At 37.7% G+C, this 22421-nt stretch overlaps 1 protein-coding gene across 1 annotated transcript; it reads right to left on the bottom strand.

Moving 5' to 3' along the window:
- Positions 1-5814: 5814 nt before the first annotated feature.
- hibadhb (3-hydroxyisobutyrate dehydrogenase b) lies at positions 5815-22306 on the bottom strand. The gene is made up of 8 exons (XM_082150019.1): positions 22151-22306; positions 21386-21546; positions 21136-21245; positions 19276-19397; positions 8331-8464; positions 8164-8240; positions 7874-8030; positions 5815-6518 (listed from the first exon to the last, which is right to left on the bottom strand). The coding sequence occupies exons 1-8, from the start codon at positions 22218-22220 to the stop codon at positions 6360-6362; spliced, it is 990 nt and encodes a 329-aa protein (XP_082006145.1). The 5' UTR covers positions 22221-22306; the 3' UTR covers positions 5815-6359.
- Positions 22307-22421: the final 115 nt, after the last annotated feature.

The following is a 22421-nucleotide window of genomic DNA, read 5'->3' as shown; positions in this document are numbered from 1 at the left end:
TATATTTTGTAGTAACATGCCTGCAACTGTTTTGGTTTATTAAGCTATTATTATTATTTTAGAAAAACTATCATTTCTTCAGTCTAATTTTTTGTCTTCCAAAAATATTGATCACGCAAATTTAACAAGGAACAGAAAAAAGACTTAAAGTGGCTATTTTCTTTCTTTCTTTTTTGCACCGCTGCAGGGAACCATCTCTGTAACGCCATCGACTATTTCGAGCCCATGAAATTGTCAAAAAACAAATCACACTTTATGAAAATGACCACCAGTTTATTACTCTATACGGCTAGAAATCCAGCCCACAATTTGGCAAGCCTCGTTTACATATGAGTTACACACGGCTGGAGGCCAAGGTCAAGTTGAAAGTTGCAGTCTAGCCAAGGCCCTTGTTGTCACTGAAGGCTAGACCGTCTGGCAGGAAACGACCATCTACGGGTAAATTGTAAACAGGAGCACACAGGTATTACAGTGCTTGTGTTGTGATGCCACAGATTCAGCATTAGCGTCTCTTGATCAATGTTTCCATTACAGTTCTGGTTATTTGTTGGCACAGAGGTCTGGCACTGCTGGAATTAAATAGCGAGAAGCTATAAAGAGAGGCAATATTCAGGCTTCGTATTATATTATTGCTATTCACTGTAAAGAATAATAATAATTATTATTATTTTAAGTTGCTGCTTAATTTTTTAAGTAGCCTACAATCAACTTGGATGTTTGTCATTTCAACTTAAATGATATTAAACTGACTTAAAATGAGATGAATCTTCTATAACATAAAAAAGTAACAAATTGAGTCAAAGCAATGTAAAAACGTATGTTGTCATAACTTATTAATAATATATTTTTTTACAGTGTTGTTATTATTACACTATTTTTTTTAATACCTAAATATGTAAGTACAATCAAATTGGGTGTTTAAGTCATTTCCACTTGAATTACATTAAACTGACTTTAAAAATACGAGTTGAATAATTTATTTTTAAAAAGTGATAAACTTATTTTGAGTTAAAGTAATGTTAAAACTTTTACAGTGTGTGCTGTTATCATCATAGTAGGAGACTATTATTATTATTATTATAATTACTGTTATATTATATATTGTTACCTCAATAAAAATGATATAAAAATCCCATAGGATTCATTATCAGTCTTATTTCATTTATTTAAGTCTATTTTCAAATCAGTTTTCTTCTTAAATTAGCACACGGTGAGCGACTTTGTGAGAAGGCCTAGCCTATGCGAACCCAATGAGTCTAACATTTAATTTTAAACATGATACATTTAAACAGAAATTTGTAAGTTTCTTGTTGCGGTTGAATTAATAAACTCCCTTGATTTTGGAACGATCCTTTAAAATAGTTAACAAAATAGCCTAGCCTATATTTTCCACCTAATCTGAGAAACAGCGAGTCCCAATAGCTCACAAACTGTCACTTTCATGAATAATATATCAGCCTCAAGAATACTGCAGTATAGGCTACAATTACGATAGATATGGTGATTTCCTTTAACAATATAGGTACATTTAAAATTACTATTATGCATTCAGCATAGCTGTTTGTTAGATGCATAGATGAAGGATGAAAAAAAAAAAAATCTGTTCATTTTTAGTTACTGAGGGGCATCCGTTTGTATACGCTCGCTATACAGCAAAGTAAAGTACACAGGAAATAAGCTTGCTGGTGGCGTGGAAACACTGGCATGTTAGGCGCCAAGTCCCTATTTGATCTTTTTAAGGTTTCTTGAGCTATTAGCGTTCAGCGTTGTCCGACCCTCTCACAATAGCTGAACGGTGTAAAGACAAAGTCATCATGTAAACAGGCGGATGTGAGAATGGTTGGTGCACAGACTAAACCCAGAAGATTCAACGCACAGCTATTGACCTCGAAGTTTGAGACAACCGGTAATGGGTTACATTATTCATCAACTAATAAAAAATTAAAAAATTAAAAAAAATTAAAAAATCCCTCAAGATTTGACAATTGTCGTGTTTGTTCGTCGTAGCCCAGTCAGTAAAGGCCTGAAGTGGACTAATGTATGCATTCTATTTTAGGCAACACAATCACAGAGAATATTAAGGATTTAAGATGATGTTTATTAAAAATATATGCTCTGCTGGTATTTGTGAGATGCAGAAGAAGAGAATTGGGATCATTTAAATTCCTGCATGCGCTATTTGGCTATACACACTCACAGAGCATATTAAGGTCTTATGGCGATGTTTATTAAAAATAGATGCACTGGTATTTGTGAGATGCCGAAGACAATTGTATACGATTTGGGATAATTTAAATCACTATGTGGATCGCAGAACTTTCTAACTATCCTATGTGTCTGTGTAATTGGAATAGACTGAAACAAATCTTTAAACAATTTCAACCAAATAGGCTAAATAACGAGGCTTGGATCTAATTTCCTCTCAAAAACACGAGCAAAGAACTGGAACTGAGTGAACTATTGCCTAAGACAAATTTACAAAATGTTAATTTCAGGTTCAGGTTCTAAACGAGGTATACTTTTATTCATCTTCTGCAAACATTCATGAAAACCAATATAGGCAGAGTCGGGGCTGCTGTATATTAAAAGTAAATATTTGAAAGGCACGAAACCTTCTGTCCTTATTTTGTACACTAGAACCGTGGCTTAAAATCTCACCTGGTAATGTTATTCATATTTCAGACACACACTGATATTGCGAACAGGTATAGCTTATTTAATTCATAGGATAATTAAAATAAAATAAAAATCACTTTCCAATCAAATTTTTGTTCAACGCAGTGTGACAGTTCGCGTAATCTTTTAAAATTTGAGGTAGCCTAGCTACTGAAAATGTAAAAAAAAATATTATAAATTTAAATAACGGCACATCTAAAACACATGCAGAGCACGCCTATTAAAATAGATTATTGATTATTAATTATCTTAATTATTAATTTACTTTAAGGGATTTAATATTAGGAACATCTTTTTCTGACGTTATTGTTGCATTGGAATTAAATTATATTTACATAAATAAATGTACAATTTTCATAAACGTCACAATTTCGATGCAAGCATAAACCGGATGTCCAGTTTATTTTGAGAGTAGCCTAATGTGGAATTATTGCTCCCTGTCAGTTCTGATAAAATATCGCCAACCACCTTTATTACGCAATAATGAAACGTTACCTCAACGAATAAAAAAAGAAAATGTATATTTTAATAATCTATTTTGTGTGTTGTCCCTAAGCAAAGATCACATAACATTAGTTAATGTTTTAATGAAATAGGCTCGAAGAAATTGTTTTATTGGCACATCATGATTCAAAGTCCAAACATCCGTCACATGCATAATTCTGTTTCTCTGAAACCAAACAGTTTGACTTACAAGTTTTATTTGTGTGTGTGTGTGTGTGTTGTGTTACACGTGTGTTATAGCACGACATATAGCTGCGAAAACAGTTGACTAAATATTTTAATTTGTAGCCTACTCTTTTAAGTTCCAGACTAGGCTATACAATTAAATGATATAGTGTACAGGCGTAAATAATAAATTATCCTAATTAAAACGTTTTTAATAAATTGGTCAATGGAAACTGTACAGTAGCATAGGCTATGTTTTTTTGTTTTTTTTTGTCCCAAGGTAATATTACATTTACATGCAAAATTATTTTTGATGGAACAACACAATAGCCATGTGAAAAATAAATAATAAAATAAGCTTGTTTTGAACCATGGGCTAAATATAAAGGCAGCTAAATATAAAGGCAACGAGCCATCTTGTAAACACACAGGTCTTCTCAGCTAAATGTCTAGCTATATATTGTGTTTCTGTTTACCGAATTATGAAGCTTGCTGTTCTTGAAATAAAGATAGTGAGGCATTTCTTCAAGTAGTTAAACCTAACAACTTCACATTACACCTCGGGCCTAGCCTACTCAAAACCTTAGTATACATATATCCTATTTCGACCACACCTGGAGATCGTGTCAAGGTCCACACAATTAGCCTAAATAAAAGACATTAAACCATACTGTAGCCTACTTATTTCTGCCACATGAAAAATAAAATAAAATTAGACAATTTGTTAAGGGTTTGAGAGTTTTTTGAGAACTCGTAGGTCATTCAACACGGAGCGTGACAGCTTTTGAAGGATGTCTAATATGTATTATTGCTATTGGTCATTTCAGAAAGCATATTTTAAAGTATTAGGTGAACCTACCTCCTGAAAACAAATGATTTCTTGTAAAGGTAAAATTACAGTTCAGACTACAGAATGCACACACTTAACGAAAAAAAAAAAAAAGCATGGTTAGGAGCCACTACATCTCCTATAAGAGTTTACACCTGTTGGATATTTTTAGAAACATGTTTAATGCAATCAATACACCATTAAAGGATAGGCTATAGGCTACCAATGAATAAAATGCAAAAATAACGAAACAGAAATTGAGATTCGTCGCCTGAATGCGTGTTATTCACCACGTGTCCTTAAGCAGTTTGGATGATTGTTCACAATCACGTTTGCCAAAAATAACACAAATCTGACGTGGCTGCTGCCGCCCGGCGACAGAAGAGAAAACTAGACGAATACTTATTCGAATAAAAAGAGCACAATGAACAACAGTTAGAAGATAAATGTTTAATTTTAGAAAATATTTACCTCTAAGAAAAGCCTGAGAATTTTTTTCTTCAGGTGTTTCAATGACCACAGAATGTCATGCGTTAAATGGTTCAAACCGGAATGGGATACCGGGTTTTGGGCTGTCTGAAGTCTAACTACCCCTTGGTCCTCTGTTTGTAAGACCTGCCAACTAGATAACAACACAGCACTTAGGCCTCCATGCTTAATGGACTTTTTATGGGGTTGTCCTGTGATCATGTGACCTCTAGCATTATGTCCTCTCTGTGGCTCTTAGATCAGAAACATACCGCTGACTGCATTTTGGAAACTGGGAGAGCAAAAGTGAGTGTGAAAAGAAGTAAAAGACAATGAGAGAATATGAGGCGGCAAAGAAAAGTTCTGAGGGTGAAGGGAGAAATAGGAGCAAAGAAAAACAAAGTGAGCAAGTAAGAGAGTGAGAGAATGAAAGGTCATGTCTTGACTTTGTCATTAGCTTCATGGAACTGTGACCAAATCCATCCGGGGCACAGAAACAGACATTACACATTTATTTATAATTGTTCTAATATTTTGACTGGGTTCCAAACCTTGAAATTCACAAACCATAACCCATTTTGTCTATGAAACACAAAAGAGGTATTTTTTATTTTTTTTGGTCCACTCAATGAAAGTCAGTGGGGTCTAATGTTGTTTTAGACCCTATCAACTTTAATTGTACAGACCAAAACAGCTTCAATACTTTCTTCAAAATATCTTTTGTGTTCCACAAGAAGAAAAAAACGCAGGTTTGGAACAACATGAGAGTGAGATAATAATAGAATTTTTATTTTTGAGTGAACTTTCCCCTCGAGTCCAACAAAAATATTACAATTTCCTTGATGTGCAAAAGATCCCTAGTATTGATGACTCATATTTATTGTGCAATGTGCATGTTACGTGCCACAGAATTCAAGGTGAGGCTTCATAAAGCATCAAAAGACATTCCACTGCAAGTGACCTTGAGGAGAGGAGGAGACCAGATAAAATGTGTGCTGTGTTGCATCACTTTCAACTGGTTAGCTACATTCGTTAATTGTAAATCTGGCTTAGTTCCCTGGCAATACCACTTCAGATTCCAGGTTTTTAAAACCCTTAAGAGTTTATGTACAAATGAAACATTGGTGTTATATGAATGTGTATTCATGTATCAACACGCCACAGTCTTAACGTCAAATCAACATATCTCCTGCTTTAATTTCCAGGGGTTTTAAATTTACAATGATACGATGTAGATCCAACACCACTAACAATTACCAACAGTAGCCAACCCAATATGACTCAAAGACACAATAAGAACATAACTAAAATTGTACATATGCAAACCTGTTTGCTATCAGAAAGCTTTAAGGAGTGTAATGGCTGATCTGAGTTTGAGAATGAAATGATACATTTTTAATCTTTTGTTAACATACATAACAGCCGCACAGGCAAGAAAAAGTCATAAAACTTCAATTCACAGCATCTCATCAATTGATTGGTGGATTACTAATTGTGCATGATGGGCCAACATGAGTAACATAATTCCATCAGGAACTTGCAGCCTCAAACAAACAAGTACAAACACACAGTCTTTTCAATCTACACAGGTATTCATTAATTCATTCATGGCTCCCAGCACATGCATGCCAATGAAATCACATAGTTGGGTCAAAGTTTTGCAAGGCAGGCAGGTAGTGCTGGGTAAGGCTGTGGAAGGGGCATAGAGTGTCGCCATCTACTGGCCCTCCTCTTCTCGAAGGAACTGGAAGACAGATGAGAAGTCTTTGCTGGCGTAGCCGCGTGCGCACATCATACGGTAAATCTGATGGGCCAGAGAGCCCAACGGCACTGGGGTCTTTGTGTTGGTTGCTGTATTCTGAGCAAGTCCCAGATCCTGAGGATAAATGTCAGTAAAAGTCAATTAAGGATGTGCATAACTACACATTTTAAAAATTAACTAGCAAGTAGGTGGCCTCAATTGGATTCCCCATAAGACACATTCTTGCATTTAAAAAAAAAATTAAAAAAAATCCTGTTTGAGCAGAATATGGGATTGACACAATTTTAAAAAGTAGACTAAGTTTAACATGGCATGTTAAAAAACAGTGCTTAAGGCTCCAATTTACTCACGGCGAAGTTCTTTTTTGTTCTTTGTTTAGGGGTGAAACGAAGTTCAAAATACGTGACCAGCGATATACTGCTATCGAACATCTGATGCCACCCACTCTGATGAGAGCGACGTTTAGATGGATATGTAAATATATGCTGTGCGCTTTCCTCTCAATAAACACACAACAAAATTAAGACAGCAAGCATTTTAATAAAGCATCTGATCATAGCATTGTGTATATGTTTGCACGAACTCTACAGCACTCCAGTAAAGTCATGTCAGGTTTATTTATACATCACTTTATTCAATAGATGTAGCCTAAAAATCAAGCAGCTTTACCGTATTAAACATTGAAAACAGTCAGTGTCAGCGTCTCGTTTCATCAGAAGTACAACTTCATTTTCTACTGTAAAGCAGCTCTGCAGCGAGTTCATGTTTTTACTCAGGGACGTCTGATCTTGACCGACTGAACAGGCCAAATGAACCAGAAAAGATTTCCATGTGAAAGGCGGCCCGCACACACCAAACTATTACGTAATTGCCAGAGACCAATGGTAGAACAAAGGTGTTTAGCACTCCCAAAATAAACTTTAAACAACGAACTGATGTGACGTCATTTTGAACAAAATCAGGCCGAAACGATTTCGCTTGAAGTCTTGTTTACAACCGTGACAATGAGCACTTATCAGGATCAACTAAATGCTGGATTTTGTATGGGAATTTTACGGCATAGACTCTTTAAAATACGTCCAAGAGTTTGAAATGCTGGTCTGTTATTGTACGGACATCGATGTTACATTTTCTTTCCCCTAAACATGGCGCTGAACAAAACGAACTGTGATTGGTTGCTTTACATGTCGGATGGCATCTGGGCGGTGCTTAGCCAATGAAAGCTGCGATGGAGTCCAGACCTTCTGCCATCAGTCTTAAGGTCTGGCTAAGCGAGACTACACGATGCTCAACAACATTGGGAAACATGATACACTAGCATGAATGTGTATGAATATAGCAGTGATACTGTAAACCAGATGAATTTCAAAGTTTTGACTGTAAAAACAATACACAGTACACAAACAGCACCACCTCTAAAATGATCACAAAAAGTTAATAAGTAAATATATTTTTATATGAAAGCAAACCTTGGCCATTAGTGTAGTTCCAAAGCCACCCTGGTAGTTGTTTGCTGAGGGCACTCCCTCCATCACTCCCGGGACAGGGTTGTATGTGTCACTTGACCAGCAGCGGCCAGAGCTCATATTCAAGATCTTTGCAAGAAGCTTTGGATCAAGCCCTAATCTGTGATTGCACAAGTAATCTCCAATAAATAATAATAAAAAGAGGCAAAAAAGTAGAAAATAATTCAATCTGTAGCAAGAGTAACAGCATCAAGATAGCTGTATTATTGAAGTAATTCAACTGTAAACTGCACCTGATTCCCAAGTTCATGGTCTCTGCTGTTCCAATCATCCCAATGGCCAGCAGCATATTGTTGCAGATTTTAGCTGCCTACAAACAAGGAAGAAAGATTATGAAACTCTGGTCAGCATAAACCTTTCCAAGAATGCCACTATATTCTTAATCACATCCTATTTGTACCTGTCCAGTGCCAACTTGGCCGCAGTACACCACATTAGCGCCCATGCAGGTCAGAAGCTCCTTGGCTGCATTGAACTCCTCCTCTGGCCCACCCACCATAAAGGTGAGTTTACCTGAACTGGCAGCACCAACACCTGAGAAAAATAAAGAACACAATGCAAATCATTCATATTACACCTAGGCCTGGTTTCGCAGACAGATTAAGCCAGGATTAAGCCTTAATTCAATTAGGGTATTTAAAGCTGCCGTCGGCAAGTCTGGCAGATTGGGTCGATTAGCCAAAATTTTTAATGTTTACAACTCTCATGCCCCTCCCCACTACCAGCGAGCACCCTCCCATCGAGGTCGTGCTCGTCAGTGCGTCACTGTGCGTGTGTACCTGATTTTCTCTGTAAATCAAGCAATAACCGAGGAATTGGAAGCTTGTTAGTAGATTTTCTCTCCGCCATCACGCATCATGCAATCTCCAGGCGGACTTCAGGCGTGGCGTGTGCATGTGATATTAACGTGCGCGAGTGAGGGGGATCTGTGGCGTGTGCACGACCTGTGATTGACAGTCAGATCTCACACCCCCCTGCGCTGATTGGACCGGATGAAGCGGGAGCGCTGGATTTTTGCAAAACAAATAACACGCTCCAGGTGGAGTTAGAAGCTCGGTTTTTTTTCTAAAACCATCTTATTTATGTTGTTCTGTCGGATTATAGTGTCGATTACACTGAATATGATCAAAAAAATGTTGCCGACGGCAGCTTTAAGTAGATTTTATAAATGTGCCTTAGAAAAAAAAAAAAACATTACTGGTGTGTATCTTCAGACAAAACAATGGCACTGATATTTTAGGAGACCTATTATGACCCTTTTTACAAGATGTGATATAAGTCTCAGGTGTCCCATTTCTGAGTGGAAGAAAAAACATGCTGCTTTCGTGCATGTATCTTTAAATGCAAATGAGCAGCTTCTCCCCACCTTGCTTTGCAGAAGAGGGCGGAGCCTTTACAGCTCGTGCCTCAGATACTCTGCCAGAAACCAACAAAACACGCTCACGTGGCATTGCAGTTCTTCATCATGAAAGTTTATTATCTGCATGCGTTTTAAAATCATATCAGTCTAAACTTCTGATATATGGTTTTCTGAGCGCACACATCTGAAGCACGCGCACAGTAGGGCTGCACAATATATCGAAAAATGATCGTTATCGCGATAATAGTATATGTATCGTATCGATCCGTATCGCAGCGAGGTGCGATAAATTGCATTTATCTTATGTGCCAAGCATTTGTGTCATGCATGCATGGGTTGTTTATCCAAATTCGACCAATCAAATGGGGCCTTACTATCTTTATACCCGCCTCCCCAGTAGGTGCTATTATGCTATTGGCTAGATCGGGCCCAAAGGGTTGGCTATTGGCTCAGAGCAGAGAGTGGAACAATTTTAACTAATGGCGGGAGTAGAGACAAGTGAGGAAAATGACAACAGCGAAGAACCTGTGCCTAAAAAGAACTGTACGTCTGAAATATGGCAATATTTTGGCTTCAATAGAGAAGACGTGTCATAAATGCAGGTACTAGGCCGGTGACACACTGGCTGCGTGGCGTGAGCGTGGCGTTTCTGTTGTGTGTCAGCTGCGTGGCGTGTGCGTGGCGTTTTCCATGTCTTTGCACACCAGAAGCGTGTCTGACGCGGCACTGCTGCTGCTAGGTGACATATGATAAGCCTCATTGACATATGGGGAGAGAGTTGTGGAAGGCCTATACTTCATGTTAAACATAAATATATAGCAGCAAAGACAACGTCGGCAGTGTTGACGGCAATATCGGCTATAGAATATTTCGTTCTGTATTGACAGGTGCAGTATTTGAAAATCAATAATATATTTTTTAAATTGCATTTATGTCAAACCCTAGACTTTCAAACATCAAAATGACATTTATTAATATGTATTCGTGTCAAAATGTCATACAAACATCTTTTCCTATTCAATTTTGCTTGGAAACGCTTCCAAGACGCTTGCGTGTCGCGTGAAAAATAGGCGTCGGTTCTATTTCTAGCATGCACGCGTTTTCCGCGCGGCTCGAGCCGCGCCTGAAGCCTGTTTTATGCTTCTGCGTCGAATCGACGGCGTACCCCCGCGGACCCCTCTGCGTCGACGCGAACCTCGACGCGACCCCTCCGCCGTAGCTTGACGTGCACCTCCAAAAAATTGTAACTACGCGTCGCGGTGACGCAGACCGCAGGGGCTGTGATTGGTCAGATTATACATCATTTCCGGAGTAAAATATATTAAAATAGAAAACAGTCATTTTAAATTGTCATAAAATATGTTTTGTTTTATTGTTTTTTATATACTAAACACAGCCTTGGTGAGCAGAAGAGACTTCTTTTAAAAACATTAAAAATCTTACCGATCTAAAACTTTTGACCGGTAGTGTATATGTATATATTTATATATATTCTTTTCTTTTTTTGTTGTTGCTAGAAATAAACTTCAATCAATCAAATCAATGTTTGTTTTGAAAAAAAGTTTGTTGTTTATTTACAATACAATGTTCACGGGTACATCATGGATATCAAGTAATTAACCAAGTCTGCCACGGGACACTACATTATCCTGCCATGGCACCGTGGTCGAACCCATTTTGTAGCCCAACCCGGTGATCTGTTGGTTTGCACCCGAAGATAAAATCTTTAAAGTCACTGCCAGTCTCTGAGCGAGGTCAATAGGCATACTGTGTGTAGTCTGATGCTGTATTAACGGCTTTAAACGATGAACAAGATCGTCAAATCGACCTTTCGACATCCGAAAATACTTAAAGTGCATTTCTTCGTCCAAGTCCCTCAGCGGTCGAACAACCGTAACAAATTCGCCAATCCTTCCCCTGTCTTCGTGCACTGGTCGTACAGACCACCTTCGCTGTCTTCTTTTTCTTCTACGATTAAACATTTGCAATAAAATCATTTGTTGTTCAACGTTGATTAGCTCCAGCTGCGACAACACTCTCTCTCTTTCGCTCGCCATTGTCGGAAATGAAAAAGCGGAACCGGCGCATGGAACCAAAACAAACTAGGAAAGAGATTCGCGAACCACACCACCCCCCTAGCGTTCTGGCGGTGAAATGCACCGCGATGCAACGCAACCCGACGCAGAACCATAAAACGGTCACGACGCCGTTGGAGTGACGGCGTAGCTACGCCGTGGAGTTGACGCAGAAGCATAATGAGGGCTTGAGACGTGTACCATACGTCGTACCCTTCGCCGTACCCTGACGCGCACCTCCTCAAAAATGTAACTACGCGTCGCGGCGACGCGGACCGCAAGATCTGTGATTGGTCGGCTGGATAGCATCGCGTTTCCTCCTACGCATTTCCGGAATGATCTTCTGCACTCTGCACCGCCCGCCCGCCATTTTTAAATTCCGAAGATCAGTGAAGAGCCATGGAAACAGACCAAGTGACCGAGAGATTGCTTGAAGAAGTGCGGAAATACAGCCATCTGTATGACTCCTTCAGTCGCCATTGCTCGTAGAAACCTAAACTCAAAACAGCCGCGAGGAATGTAAACACAGTGGAACTGGAACATTAAAACCCACCCGCGCCAACTAGCGTTTCGGCGGTGTAACTGCAGAGCAACACAGACATTCGCAGAAGTATAAATGCTCACGACGGCGTCGCCTACGTGCGTACCGTACCTACGACGTACACTACGGCGTACACTCGACGCAGAAGTATAAATTGGCCTTGAGACGCGCGGTACACGCAGGCAGTGTGCAAGCTCTAACCTGTTAACATGGGAGCCGAAATAAAAACGGACACGCCACGCAGGTGAGACGCTTACGCCACGCATCCAGTGTGTCACCGGCCTGGGCCGTTCACATATCGCGTCTAAAAACGCATGGAAAGGGCGGCCGCGCCGCTATCTCCTTCTTTCCACAAGCGCTTGCGTCTGTCGTTGCTATGCAACCATGCTACTACAACAACAGCCTGCTTCCATTTTGGCAGACCTATACTTGGGCCCACCTGTGCCGCGACGAGATGAGAAGTGAGAACATCTCAACTTTACAGAATTCCGCAAGCACATGCAGGTGATTTTCCTGCATTTGAAATAACGGAATTTGCACGCGCAAAAAACGCGATATGTGAACATAAAGTGACGGTGTCGTCGTGGCGAATTTTTTTGGCGTCGTCGAGAGGAAACTAATTTCCACAGTCATCTGGAACGCAACCTCAGGGAGCTATTATGAAGACTTCAAACAGTGTAAGCCCAAATCTACCAAAACTTCTAACGAAATGCCAAGTGACAATAACAGACTCTCACAGACAACCATTAATCAAAGTGTTGCATGTGTAACGTTAACTCCTTATGAAAAAACTGAGATATTCTTCTGAAGATCAGAAGAATATATTAGCCTAACTTACCTGTTTATTTTAGTATGATCATTACATATATAGTGCTAAATGATTTTTTTTTAAACTTAACAAAAATAGCATTTCTCTAGGGAAATGTTATATCGCAAGAAATATCGTTATCGCAATACTCAACAACATCGCATATTTTCCCAAAATCGCACAGCCCTAACGCAGAGACCTGGATGTCAGACGGTGCGTCCCATGAGTATTAAACCCAGTTCTATTTCACAACTTATTGCGCTAAAACTGTCAAACACACATTATGTCATGTCAAAACATTTCTGTGAACGTAAACAGCTAATAAAGAAATTGCATGTGTATATTAGATCTGTATTAAAGAGAAAGCAGCGTAATATACAGTACTACTGCTATATATGCTGTTAACATGCAACAACAAACAACAAAAGAAAAACAGAAAATCACTCACTGCTCTTGATTGAATAACTTAGTAACTTTAATAAGAATACATTTCTTAGTTGAATGCTGCTGTTAAATGCTCTGACGAGGAGATAAACATGGCGGACTGTGTACAGCTCACTTTATGCTAAGTCCATCAGCAGGCGTGGGCGGGGCCTTAGCATTTGTGATGTCACTGCATAGAAACTGAAAACGGCTTGTTCTGAGACACTCCTTATGATTTATGGGGATTAAAAAAGAGAGTGGGTGGATTTTTATCATTATAGGGTGGTTGTGTACACACTGCCGACAGACATTTATGTTCAAACACCATGTAAAAGTGAATTTTACATAATAGATCCCCTTTAAGATATGTCAGTGCAAGTTGCTTTCGGTTAAAACAGCTCAAACAGGAATTTTAGTCTGGTACTATGCTTAAGCCTTGTCTGTGAAACCGGGAGCTAAATTATTTGCATCACAGGGATAGTTCACACAAATGAAAATGGTCATTTACTCACCCTCATATTGTTCCAAACCAGTATGACTTTCTTTTGCAGAATACAAAAAGTATTTTGAAGAAAGTTGGAGCTGTTTTTGTCCAAGATGTACAGATTTGTATGAACAGAATTAAGCCTTTATTCACTCTGAATTAACACAGACTACATCAAATATGGTAACACAAACTTAATGTCATGCTTGGTCATGTGACATCCAAGAACCAATGAGGTTTGATGTTAGCTGACATTTGAGGTTTGTGTCCGTTGTGATGTGATTGTGTTTAGATTTTTTTTAAGCTAATTAACTATTAAATTTGGATTTGTTCATTAGACAAAGTAATTCTTAGTCACTCCAGAAGACATCGTATGGATTAATGTTCTCTTTAGAACTTGAAAATACTAGACGATAGATGCCAGTGACTTTCATTGTCAGCTCAAAAACAGCTGAAACATTCTTCAAAACAGCTCCTTGTGTTCTGGAAGAAATTCTGTACAAGTTTGGAGCATGAGGGCGAGTAAATGATGCCAGAATTAAAAATTTTGGGTGAACAAACCTTTTAAACTGACATACAAGTTCCACAGAGCATTGTAACAAATACAATGGATGTGGAGATTTGCGTAAAAGTGTCAGTGAAATGACCAATCAGAGAATGAGCAAATCACCTGCATGAACAAGTGACTAATTTAGTTGGTGACTATAGTCCTAATGTGATTGTTTCCACATCCCGCTAGTAACCCGTTTTAAGCCTAAAAGTTTGAGAGGATGGGTCTTTAAAAATGTAACACCATCTAAGTGCCATAATTACTCTTAGAGAGGAAAGTTCTATAAATACACAAGCACTTCGCCATCTGCTGTGAACAGAGAAACGCATGACGTCAAGGACAGTTTGTTGTGGCTCACGTTTCATTAAGCCTTCTTCACAGGCGCTAACACGGAGCTGAGAATAATGTCTGGAGGGTCTAAGTAAAGAGAATGAGCAGGTCTGTGGATTTCTTATGACTGTTTCACAAACCAAGAGCGGGTCCAACGGTATGTTAGCCAAACCCCACTGACGCATATGAATTGGGAGAGGCAACAATTTAAGGAAAGCAAACTAGAAGCACATTGTTTTTATGTGCCCAAAGACCAGAGGGAACAACTTCCTGATTAAAAAGGAGGATCGTCATAAAGCACAAACTAGCTGTTGACTGAGTTAAACATTTCTTGTAACGCGACAACACACGCAGTTTTCACACCTCAGTCAAGTTTATAAGAGGCACACAGAATTGAACACAGAGAAAAGTATGTGTACAGAACATCACACTATACAGCCAATTCTGATTGCCATTTTAAGTGTCTTGAGTCAAAAAGGTTGCAAACCACTGCATCAAATTTATGGAAGTCCCTCTGATTGTTTTCTTTATTTTACAAAAGCACAATGCTTTGTTTTTATTGTGAGTGTACTGTACACAAATAAAAACAGACCCTTCACAGTTTCAAAAAAAGGTCTTAGGCCGTTTTCACACCTATAGACTGTTTTTGTCCCAAAACAGGGACTTAATTTGTTACTATGTTGCAATTTTTTCTTGGTTTGGTTCACTTTTACAAGGCAATCTTTCAAAGTGTACCAAAATGTGTTCACGCAAGTCACATGTGAGTACTGTCCTCTTATTGGTCAGCGTTTCCTCTGCGTCATCCATCAAGATGATTGACAAGTTCGCTCCATGAACTTATTGTGGCTTGCTTTGTAACTTTCGAGACACACACAAACACTATATGAATGTAGCCGTCATTGCCACTGTTAAATTATAGATTACATTCGCATCATGGAATCAAAATCATGGAATTGTGACGATTTGCATCGTGGAAGTCTCTCTACTACAGTCCCGTGATGAAATGCGCGTGTCCAGAAAATGGGAAGCCTCAGGTACCACTTCATTCGCTGTCTCCGCATGGAAAGGTAAAGACACATTCTCACTTATCTTTCCAGCAATTTCTTGAAAAAACATAACATTGAACTTTGTGCATTTGCCATTGTCACCGCATGTAAATGAACTTTCACTGCACAGGTTTTATTTTTCATTATTCTACTTATTTTGTACTTTAATAACACAAGATATGCTTTTCAGTTTTGTAGCTGATTAGGTCCAAAAACCTTTTTTTTTTATGAACCCTACAAAAAATTAAGACCTACACAAGAGTGCATTCCGTTTATGCTTCGTGCTTAATACATTAAAGGAGACTGAACTGTACCAACTGGCTAAATGCTGCTAGGTGGCAAAAACTGTAATTTGCACTACTGTCTGTTTAAAAAAAAAAAAAAAAAAAAAAAAAAAAAACCTAGTGTTGAGGATTTCTTTTTTTCCATGTTGTACCAAACTTGTATCGAACCATGACCCCAAAACGGAGGTATATACCGAACCGAACCGTGACTGTGTACCGCTACACCCATAATAGGCACATAATTAACAATAAAAGAAAATACAAAATAAGAGTTTTTTTAACAAATTATTCACTGTAATATGTGACCAAAGCTCATCCCAGGAAGACACCCCATTCTCTCTAACACTTAAAAGGGTCATGAAACCCTAAACCAAATTTTCTGAAATTTTAACAGAGGTATGCGTGTTGAACACCATTGAAGACAATATTAGCATGTGTTATATTTAATAGTAGGGGGAAAATGGTTAAATTTTAGTTTTTTTCCGCTTGTCTAAAATGTAACCCTGACCGTTTTACTTGCCTTTTGTTAAATAATCACTCGTTATTAAAATTAAGATATTTCGATAATACCTCAATTGTATGGAACGTAGGCTTAATTTGTGCAAATTTCGATGTTTAGGGGGCGCGTAGATCTAGGCTATGTACGGATTTTTTTTTTTAAGCGGAAAATCGATTATTTTCAAATATTTGCATTTATAGTGTGTATATAAACAAATATATATTTTATAATGACAATTACACATATACATTTATATGTTTTAAATACAATTACGATTACTGTAGGCTAATATATGTAGCAGGGCATTCAGTTACTTTTGAAAGGACAAAAATAAGGTGTCTGTGTTTCATTAGACTTTAACTTTGCCAGCTATAAAAAAAATCTAGCATTTCCTCACGTTTTACCACTGATTTTTAGTGACAGTCGATATGCATGGGCCACTGGGGATGACAGTTTCCCCCTCTCCCCGCTTCATTTCACACTGTACAAATTTGGCAACGCAATGCGGGGTTAACACAGCAAAAGCACTGCTAATCCTGCTCCTGAGGTAAAACGCGGTGTTAACCCCGTTTCTGAATTAAAAGTGGGAAACAATCCCTCACCTGGTGTTAAAGGGAAAGTTCCCCCAAAAATAAATTACTCGCCCTCATGTCTTTCCAAACCCGCAATACTTTTGTTCATCTTCGGAACTCAAATGAAGATCTTTTTGATGAAATCTGAGAGCTTTCGGTCCCTCCATTGACAGCTACGCAACTACCACTTTGACTCTTCAAAAAGTTCATAGAGATCGTAAAACTATTCCATATGAATTGAGCGGTTTAGTTAGGCTTTTATTGACATATAAACTTAACTCACACATCAGTTGTGGTAAATGGAAGCTCGAGCATGTTCGCTTGACGTGCGAGAACCAGTGAGGTTTGTTCTTGTGTTACGCAGCACGTTTGAGCTTCTGCAAGAGGTTTGTTCTCACACGTCAAGCAGGTTCAGTTGTGCTTCTGTTTATGTCCGCTGATAAATGTTTATATGTGAATAAAAGGCTCAATTTAATCTGTTCATCATATAATGGTTTGGAACGACACGAGGGCGAGTAATTAGTGATCATTTTAAAAGCAGGGGTTAAAACAATGATCCGTGGTTAAGCGGAGTGTGTATAGTCCTACTGATGTCTAAGCATTCAGTTCATATAAATCTGTCTAAAGTCTAAAAATTTACGGAAATAGAGGATGTTAAAGCTTTGCCCTGTTAAAAGTCAACAGTTATGATATCAATCACTGCTAGTGCCAATGAACACCTCAATCTCACACCAACAATATAAAGTCAGCAACAGAATAACTTCACAACATTCAAAGATTGTGAAAAGATAAAGGACAACTACTTTTGCATGATAAATCAAATCAACAAATATGATAACCGAACTGTAAAAGCAACACTAGTTCAGAAATGACTGGAGGAACAGTTCTTTCCAAATACCGTTTAGCTTAAAACTGCCCCAACCAGGTTGAGTGTAGAAGTGGATATCTTCAATTCAGTGCAGTAGGAAAGAAAGCAAAGGCATAAGTCTCAGTTAAGCAGCTAGACGGCTACAAAGTGGACAGAAATAAAACTAAGGCTTGAATCATTCTCTGTCCAGTTAATTTCACTTTCCTCAGTTTTCAAACCTCACTGCTGCCCTTTTTAGTCAAGACCTATCTTTATGAAACTGTCTACCTTTATTGGTAACGACATAGGACAAAAACTTTGTCAAATTGGCACATTAAATTATTTAGGTCAAAATGATCTTATATTGAATATTGAAGAATGTAGATCTGCACAGATTCAGACAGTGTGTCCAAATTTGCAAACTAAGTGCTATTCTTCACTATCTTATACTGTAAACAGAGTAGGGTGTTCACATTGAAAAAAATTTATTTATTTTTTTTATTCAAATACCCGTTTGGAACGTTGAACTCTGTCATAGATTTCCTTGTGTAGCAAAACGGGAGGGGCTACCAGACTCCAATGCTTGTGGACAAACTAACCTCATAAAAATTCATACACTAGACAATAGAGTACACAGTGCATAGCGTATAATATGTCATTTGGGACACAACTAGAGTCTATTCTCCCCATGCCAGTTCAAAAATACAAGCATGGACAAATCCAAACAAATCAGAAAAGTTTCCTATATTCCCTATAATTTTATATATGTTTCTAAAATAAGGGTTACATGAGAGATAACCACATTAGTCACTGATTTTCAGCACTTGTCTCCATCTCCACCATAAGTTGAGGTCATAAGATCAATTCCCAGATGCTGACTTTTGAATTAGTCTATAACTCAAGGAGTCCACACCAATGGCTGGATTAAGAAAATGGGCAAGATGAGGCAGGTGATAAAACTCTTTCCTATCAACAAACCTGCAAATCACCCACCACACACTGAAACAGAGGACAGAAAGAATAAAACTTGGGTGTCCTGAAATTTGACTTTGCAAACCTAGATTTGTTTTTTGGCATGAGTTTTCACTTTCAATGTCCCTCTTAGCAGAAATTCTAAGAAATATATTTAAATATAAATGTATCTTTGGCAATTACATTTATCTTTAGCAAACTACACTGTTGTAGGTTTCAATAGAGCAAGGACAAATAAGAGCCAGAGGATGGTTATGATTGGAATTGGAACTGGAATTCCACTATTAAACAAACCTATGATTTGCGAAAACCACAATGTTTGAACTAGAGCCAGAGATTTGTACTTGTACCTCTTCCCAGACAGTGACTAGTTTCATAACTGTGACTATGGGTGTGTGATTTATGGAACCTTAACAACATTGTCTACACTTACACAAGTGGTTTGTGTGCAGTCAGGGTTCAGATCAAGGTTACCGCATACAACACGAGTTACTGCATCTACGGCTGCCCTTCGTATGATGATGGAAAGGAAGTGAGAGTTTTTGTCATCTCACCTCCAGACACTGGGGCATCCATAAAAACGGCTCCCACTTTCTCTGCAGCAACTGCCATCTCCTTGGAGACAGCTGGATCAATAGTGCTGGAATCAATGAGTAGGGATCCCTTCTTCACTTTCCTGTTGAATAAAGATTTTAGAATACAAGACCTGTCCGGTACAGAGTACATGTGTCATTTCTTTAAATGATTAAATAAGTTTCTCATCACAATCAATTCAGCTAAAATTCCATTTAATCTGGATATTAAAGAGCCCTATGAAATCGGTTTAAAACTTGTAAACTAATAATCGCTGGCTTTCGGCATCGGCTGATGTAGGACGTATGATGTAGGCGTAGTAGTTAGAAAACAAAATGCCAGTTACAAATTTGAAGTCTAAAATGTTTTAAAGAAAAATGACGGAGGATTTCGATAAAAGAGAAGAGGAGCTATGTCATACAGTACCAGTCAAAAGTTTGGAAACGTTACTATTTTTAATATTTTTGAAAGAAGTCTCTTATGCTCATCAAGCCTGCAGTTAAAAAAAACAAACAAAAAAAACAGTAATATTATGAAATATTATTACAATTTAAAATAATGGTTCTCTTTTTTAATATACTTTAAAATGTAATTTATTTTTGTGATGCAAAGCTGAATTTTCATCAGCAAGTACTCCAGTCTTTGGTGTCTTATGATCCTTCAGAAATCATTCTAATATGCTGATTTATGATCAATGTTGGAAACAGTTGTGCTGCTTAATATTTTTTTTATAACCTGAGATACTTTTTTCAGGATTATTTGATGAATAAAAAGTTAAAAAGAACTGTATTTATTTAGAATATTAGAAATCTTTTGTAACAATATACACTACCGTTCAAAAGTTTGGGAACAATAACTCTTTTTTTTTTTTAAGAAATTAGTACTTTAATTCAACAAGGATGCGTTAAATTGATAAAAGGTGATGGTAACGATTTATATTGTTAGAAATGTTTTTATTTTTAACAAATGCTGTTTTTATGAATAAATGCTGTTAACGTTTTACTCAATGAATCCTGAAAAAAGTATTCCAAAAAAATATATTAAACAGCACAACTGTTTCCATCATTGATAATAACTGAGTATCAAATCATCATATTAGAATGATTTCTGAAGGATCATAAGACACCAAAGAGACACTTGCTGATGAAAATTCAGCTTTGCATCACAAAAATAAATTACATTTTAAAATATATTAAAAAAGAGAACCATTATTTTAAATTGTAATAATATTTCATAATATTACTGTTTTTTTGTTTTGTTTTTTAACTGCAGGCTTGATGAGGATAAGAGACTTCTTTCAAAAACATTAAAAATAGTAACGTTTCCAAACTTTTGACTGGTACTGTATATCAGGTCAGAAGTCACCCTTCCACCGGTACTGGACATGCGTACGGCCGTTGCCAGAAGCCAGTGATTATAGTTTATGTATAGTATATAGTTTTAAATATAAATATTTCTCTTAAGAAAAACTGTTACTTTGCTTCAAAAGGCATTTATTAACCGACTGGATTCGTATCGTATGGATTACTTTTATGATGAATGGTGGAACTTTTAGTCTTATGATTTATTTCAATGCCATTACAAAGCTGGGAAGAACCAGAACCATTATTATTTAATAGAGCTCCAATTGTGTTCGGCTGTCAAATAAGTCATATACACCTAGGATGGCTTGAGGGCGAGTAAATTATGGGATTTCAATTTTTGGGTGAACTGTTCCTTTAAATTTGGCTGAATATATGTTGGATTTGACTTTTTTTTTTTACTCAGGAATGAAGTTAGTTTCCTAATTAAACTGATGTTCAAATGTTGATTATTTAGCCTGTACAGAAAGATGTTCTTACTTCAGAATACCATTTGCGCCTGTATACACATCTACAACATTGGGGCTGGAGGGAAGCATTGTGATGATACGATCTGCATTGTCCGCAACATCCGCAGGGTTATCCAGGATCTGAGAACAGAGCATGAACAGTCAGAGAGGCTCATCCAAAGGAACAACTAAGATGTAATCAATCATACAAAGCTTGTACATCATGGTGTTTAACGCAAGTCAGATGTGACCAAGTTACGTTTTATGTCCGTTATCCTGACCTGAGCTCCAAGCTCCTGTAACTCTTTGCAGGACTCTGGAAATACATCTGAGGCTATCACTGGATATCCATGTTTTATGAGGTTCTTTGCCATTGGGTTTCCCATGTTCCCCAGGCCAATGAAGCCCACCTGGGTTTTAGAGGCCATGGACCTGATGGAGACTAAGAAGAGACATGAATTATCTATTTAGTGTCAAATTTAGAATGTCACATGGGATATTTTAGCATTTAACATTTGACTGTCGCAAGATGTGCAAAGTATGTGCTTTTTTACAATTTTTACAATTTTAACATTTAATGTTTAATATATAAAACAGAAATTAAAAATAAAAAAATCAATTAATTAACACAATCACAAAAGCTCAATTAAAAAAACTCAATCAAATGATTTAATATTACTTGAATCTCAAGTATGCTTTGTCCCTTTACAATTTGCAATCTGTTTAGATGAACTTGATTTAGGCTATTAATGACATATTACATCTCACTCCCACATTTACCGGACAAGACTTGTTAGCAAATGCAACAATTTAACAACTGTCCATCATTTAGTTCAATGGCGGCAGATTCTGGTGACATTTTTAGTAAAATTGTCTACTTGTGTTTCAGTGACATACACACGCCTGTGACTTTAGCCTAACAGCTATCGAGAGCTCCCAGTACATTGCTTTATATCAGATGTTGCTGCACGGAAAATATGCATAGAAATCCACAGTAGCAGAAACAAAAAACATACAATTTTCGGATAACATTGCAAACACATTACCCTGCACGGCGCTGACATGGTTATGACACTTTCCTACTAGACACCTCGAACCCCTTAACAGAGCGGCCATGCTGCTTCGCTCTTGACCTTCGACTTAGAGTGACGCGATTGGATAATCGATGATTGACACATGTGCCTCCATACGTTTTATTCAGCTCGGATCTCTTCATCCAATGGCATTCAAGGGAAGGCGGGACATCCTCAAAATCTCATAATAGATTTATTTAGAACATAAATAAATAACTTTTAACTGCCTTTATTTAGTCTGTTA

This window comes from Leuciscus leuciscus, assembly GCF_965113295.1.
Source record: "Leuciscus leuciscus genome assembly, chromosome: 20".
Classification (NCBI taxonomy): Eukaryota; Metazoa; Chordata; class Actinopteri; order Cypriniformes; family Leuciscidae; genus Leuciscus; species Leuciscus leuciscus.
This window is presented reverse-complemented; position numbering and strand designations above follow the sequence as displayed.

What these genes read in the sequence shown, in the direction of transcription:
- hibadhb (XM_082150019.1), bottom strand. Translation starts at nt 22,220, where the DNA reads ATGGCCGCTCTGTTAAGGGGTTCGAGGTGTCTAGTAGGAAAGTGTCAT. An exon ending in TACAGGAGCTTGGAGCTCAG is followed by an intron (nt 21,246 to 21,385) that starts GTCAGGATAACG and finishes CTCTGTTCTCAG; the next exon opens with ATCCTGGATAACCCTGCGGA. An exon ending in GGATGCCCCAGTGTCTGGAG is followed by an intron (nt 8,465 to 19,275) that starts GTGAGATGACAA and finishes TATTTTTCTCAG; the next exon opens with GTGTTGGTGCTGCCAGTTCA.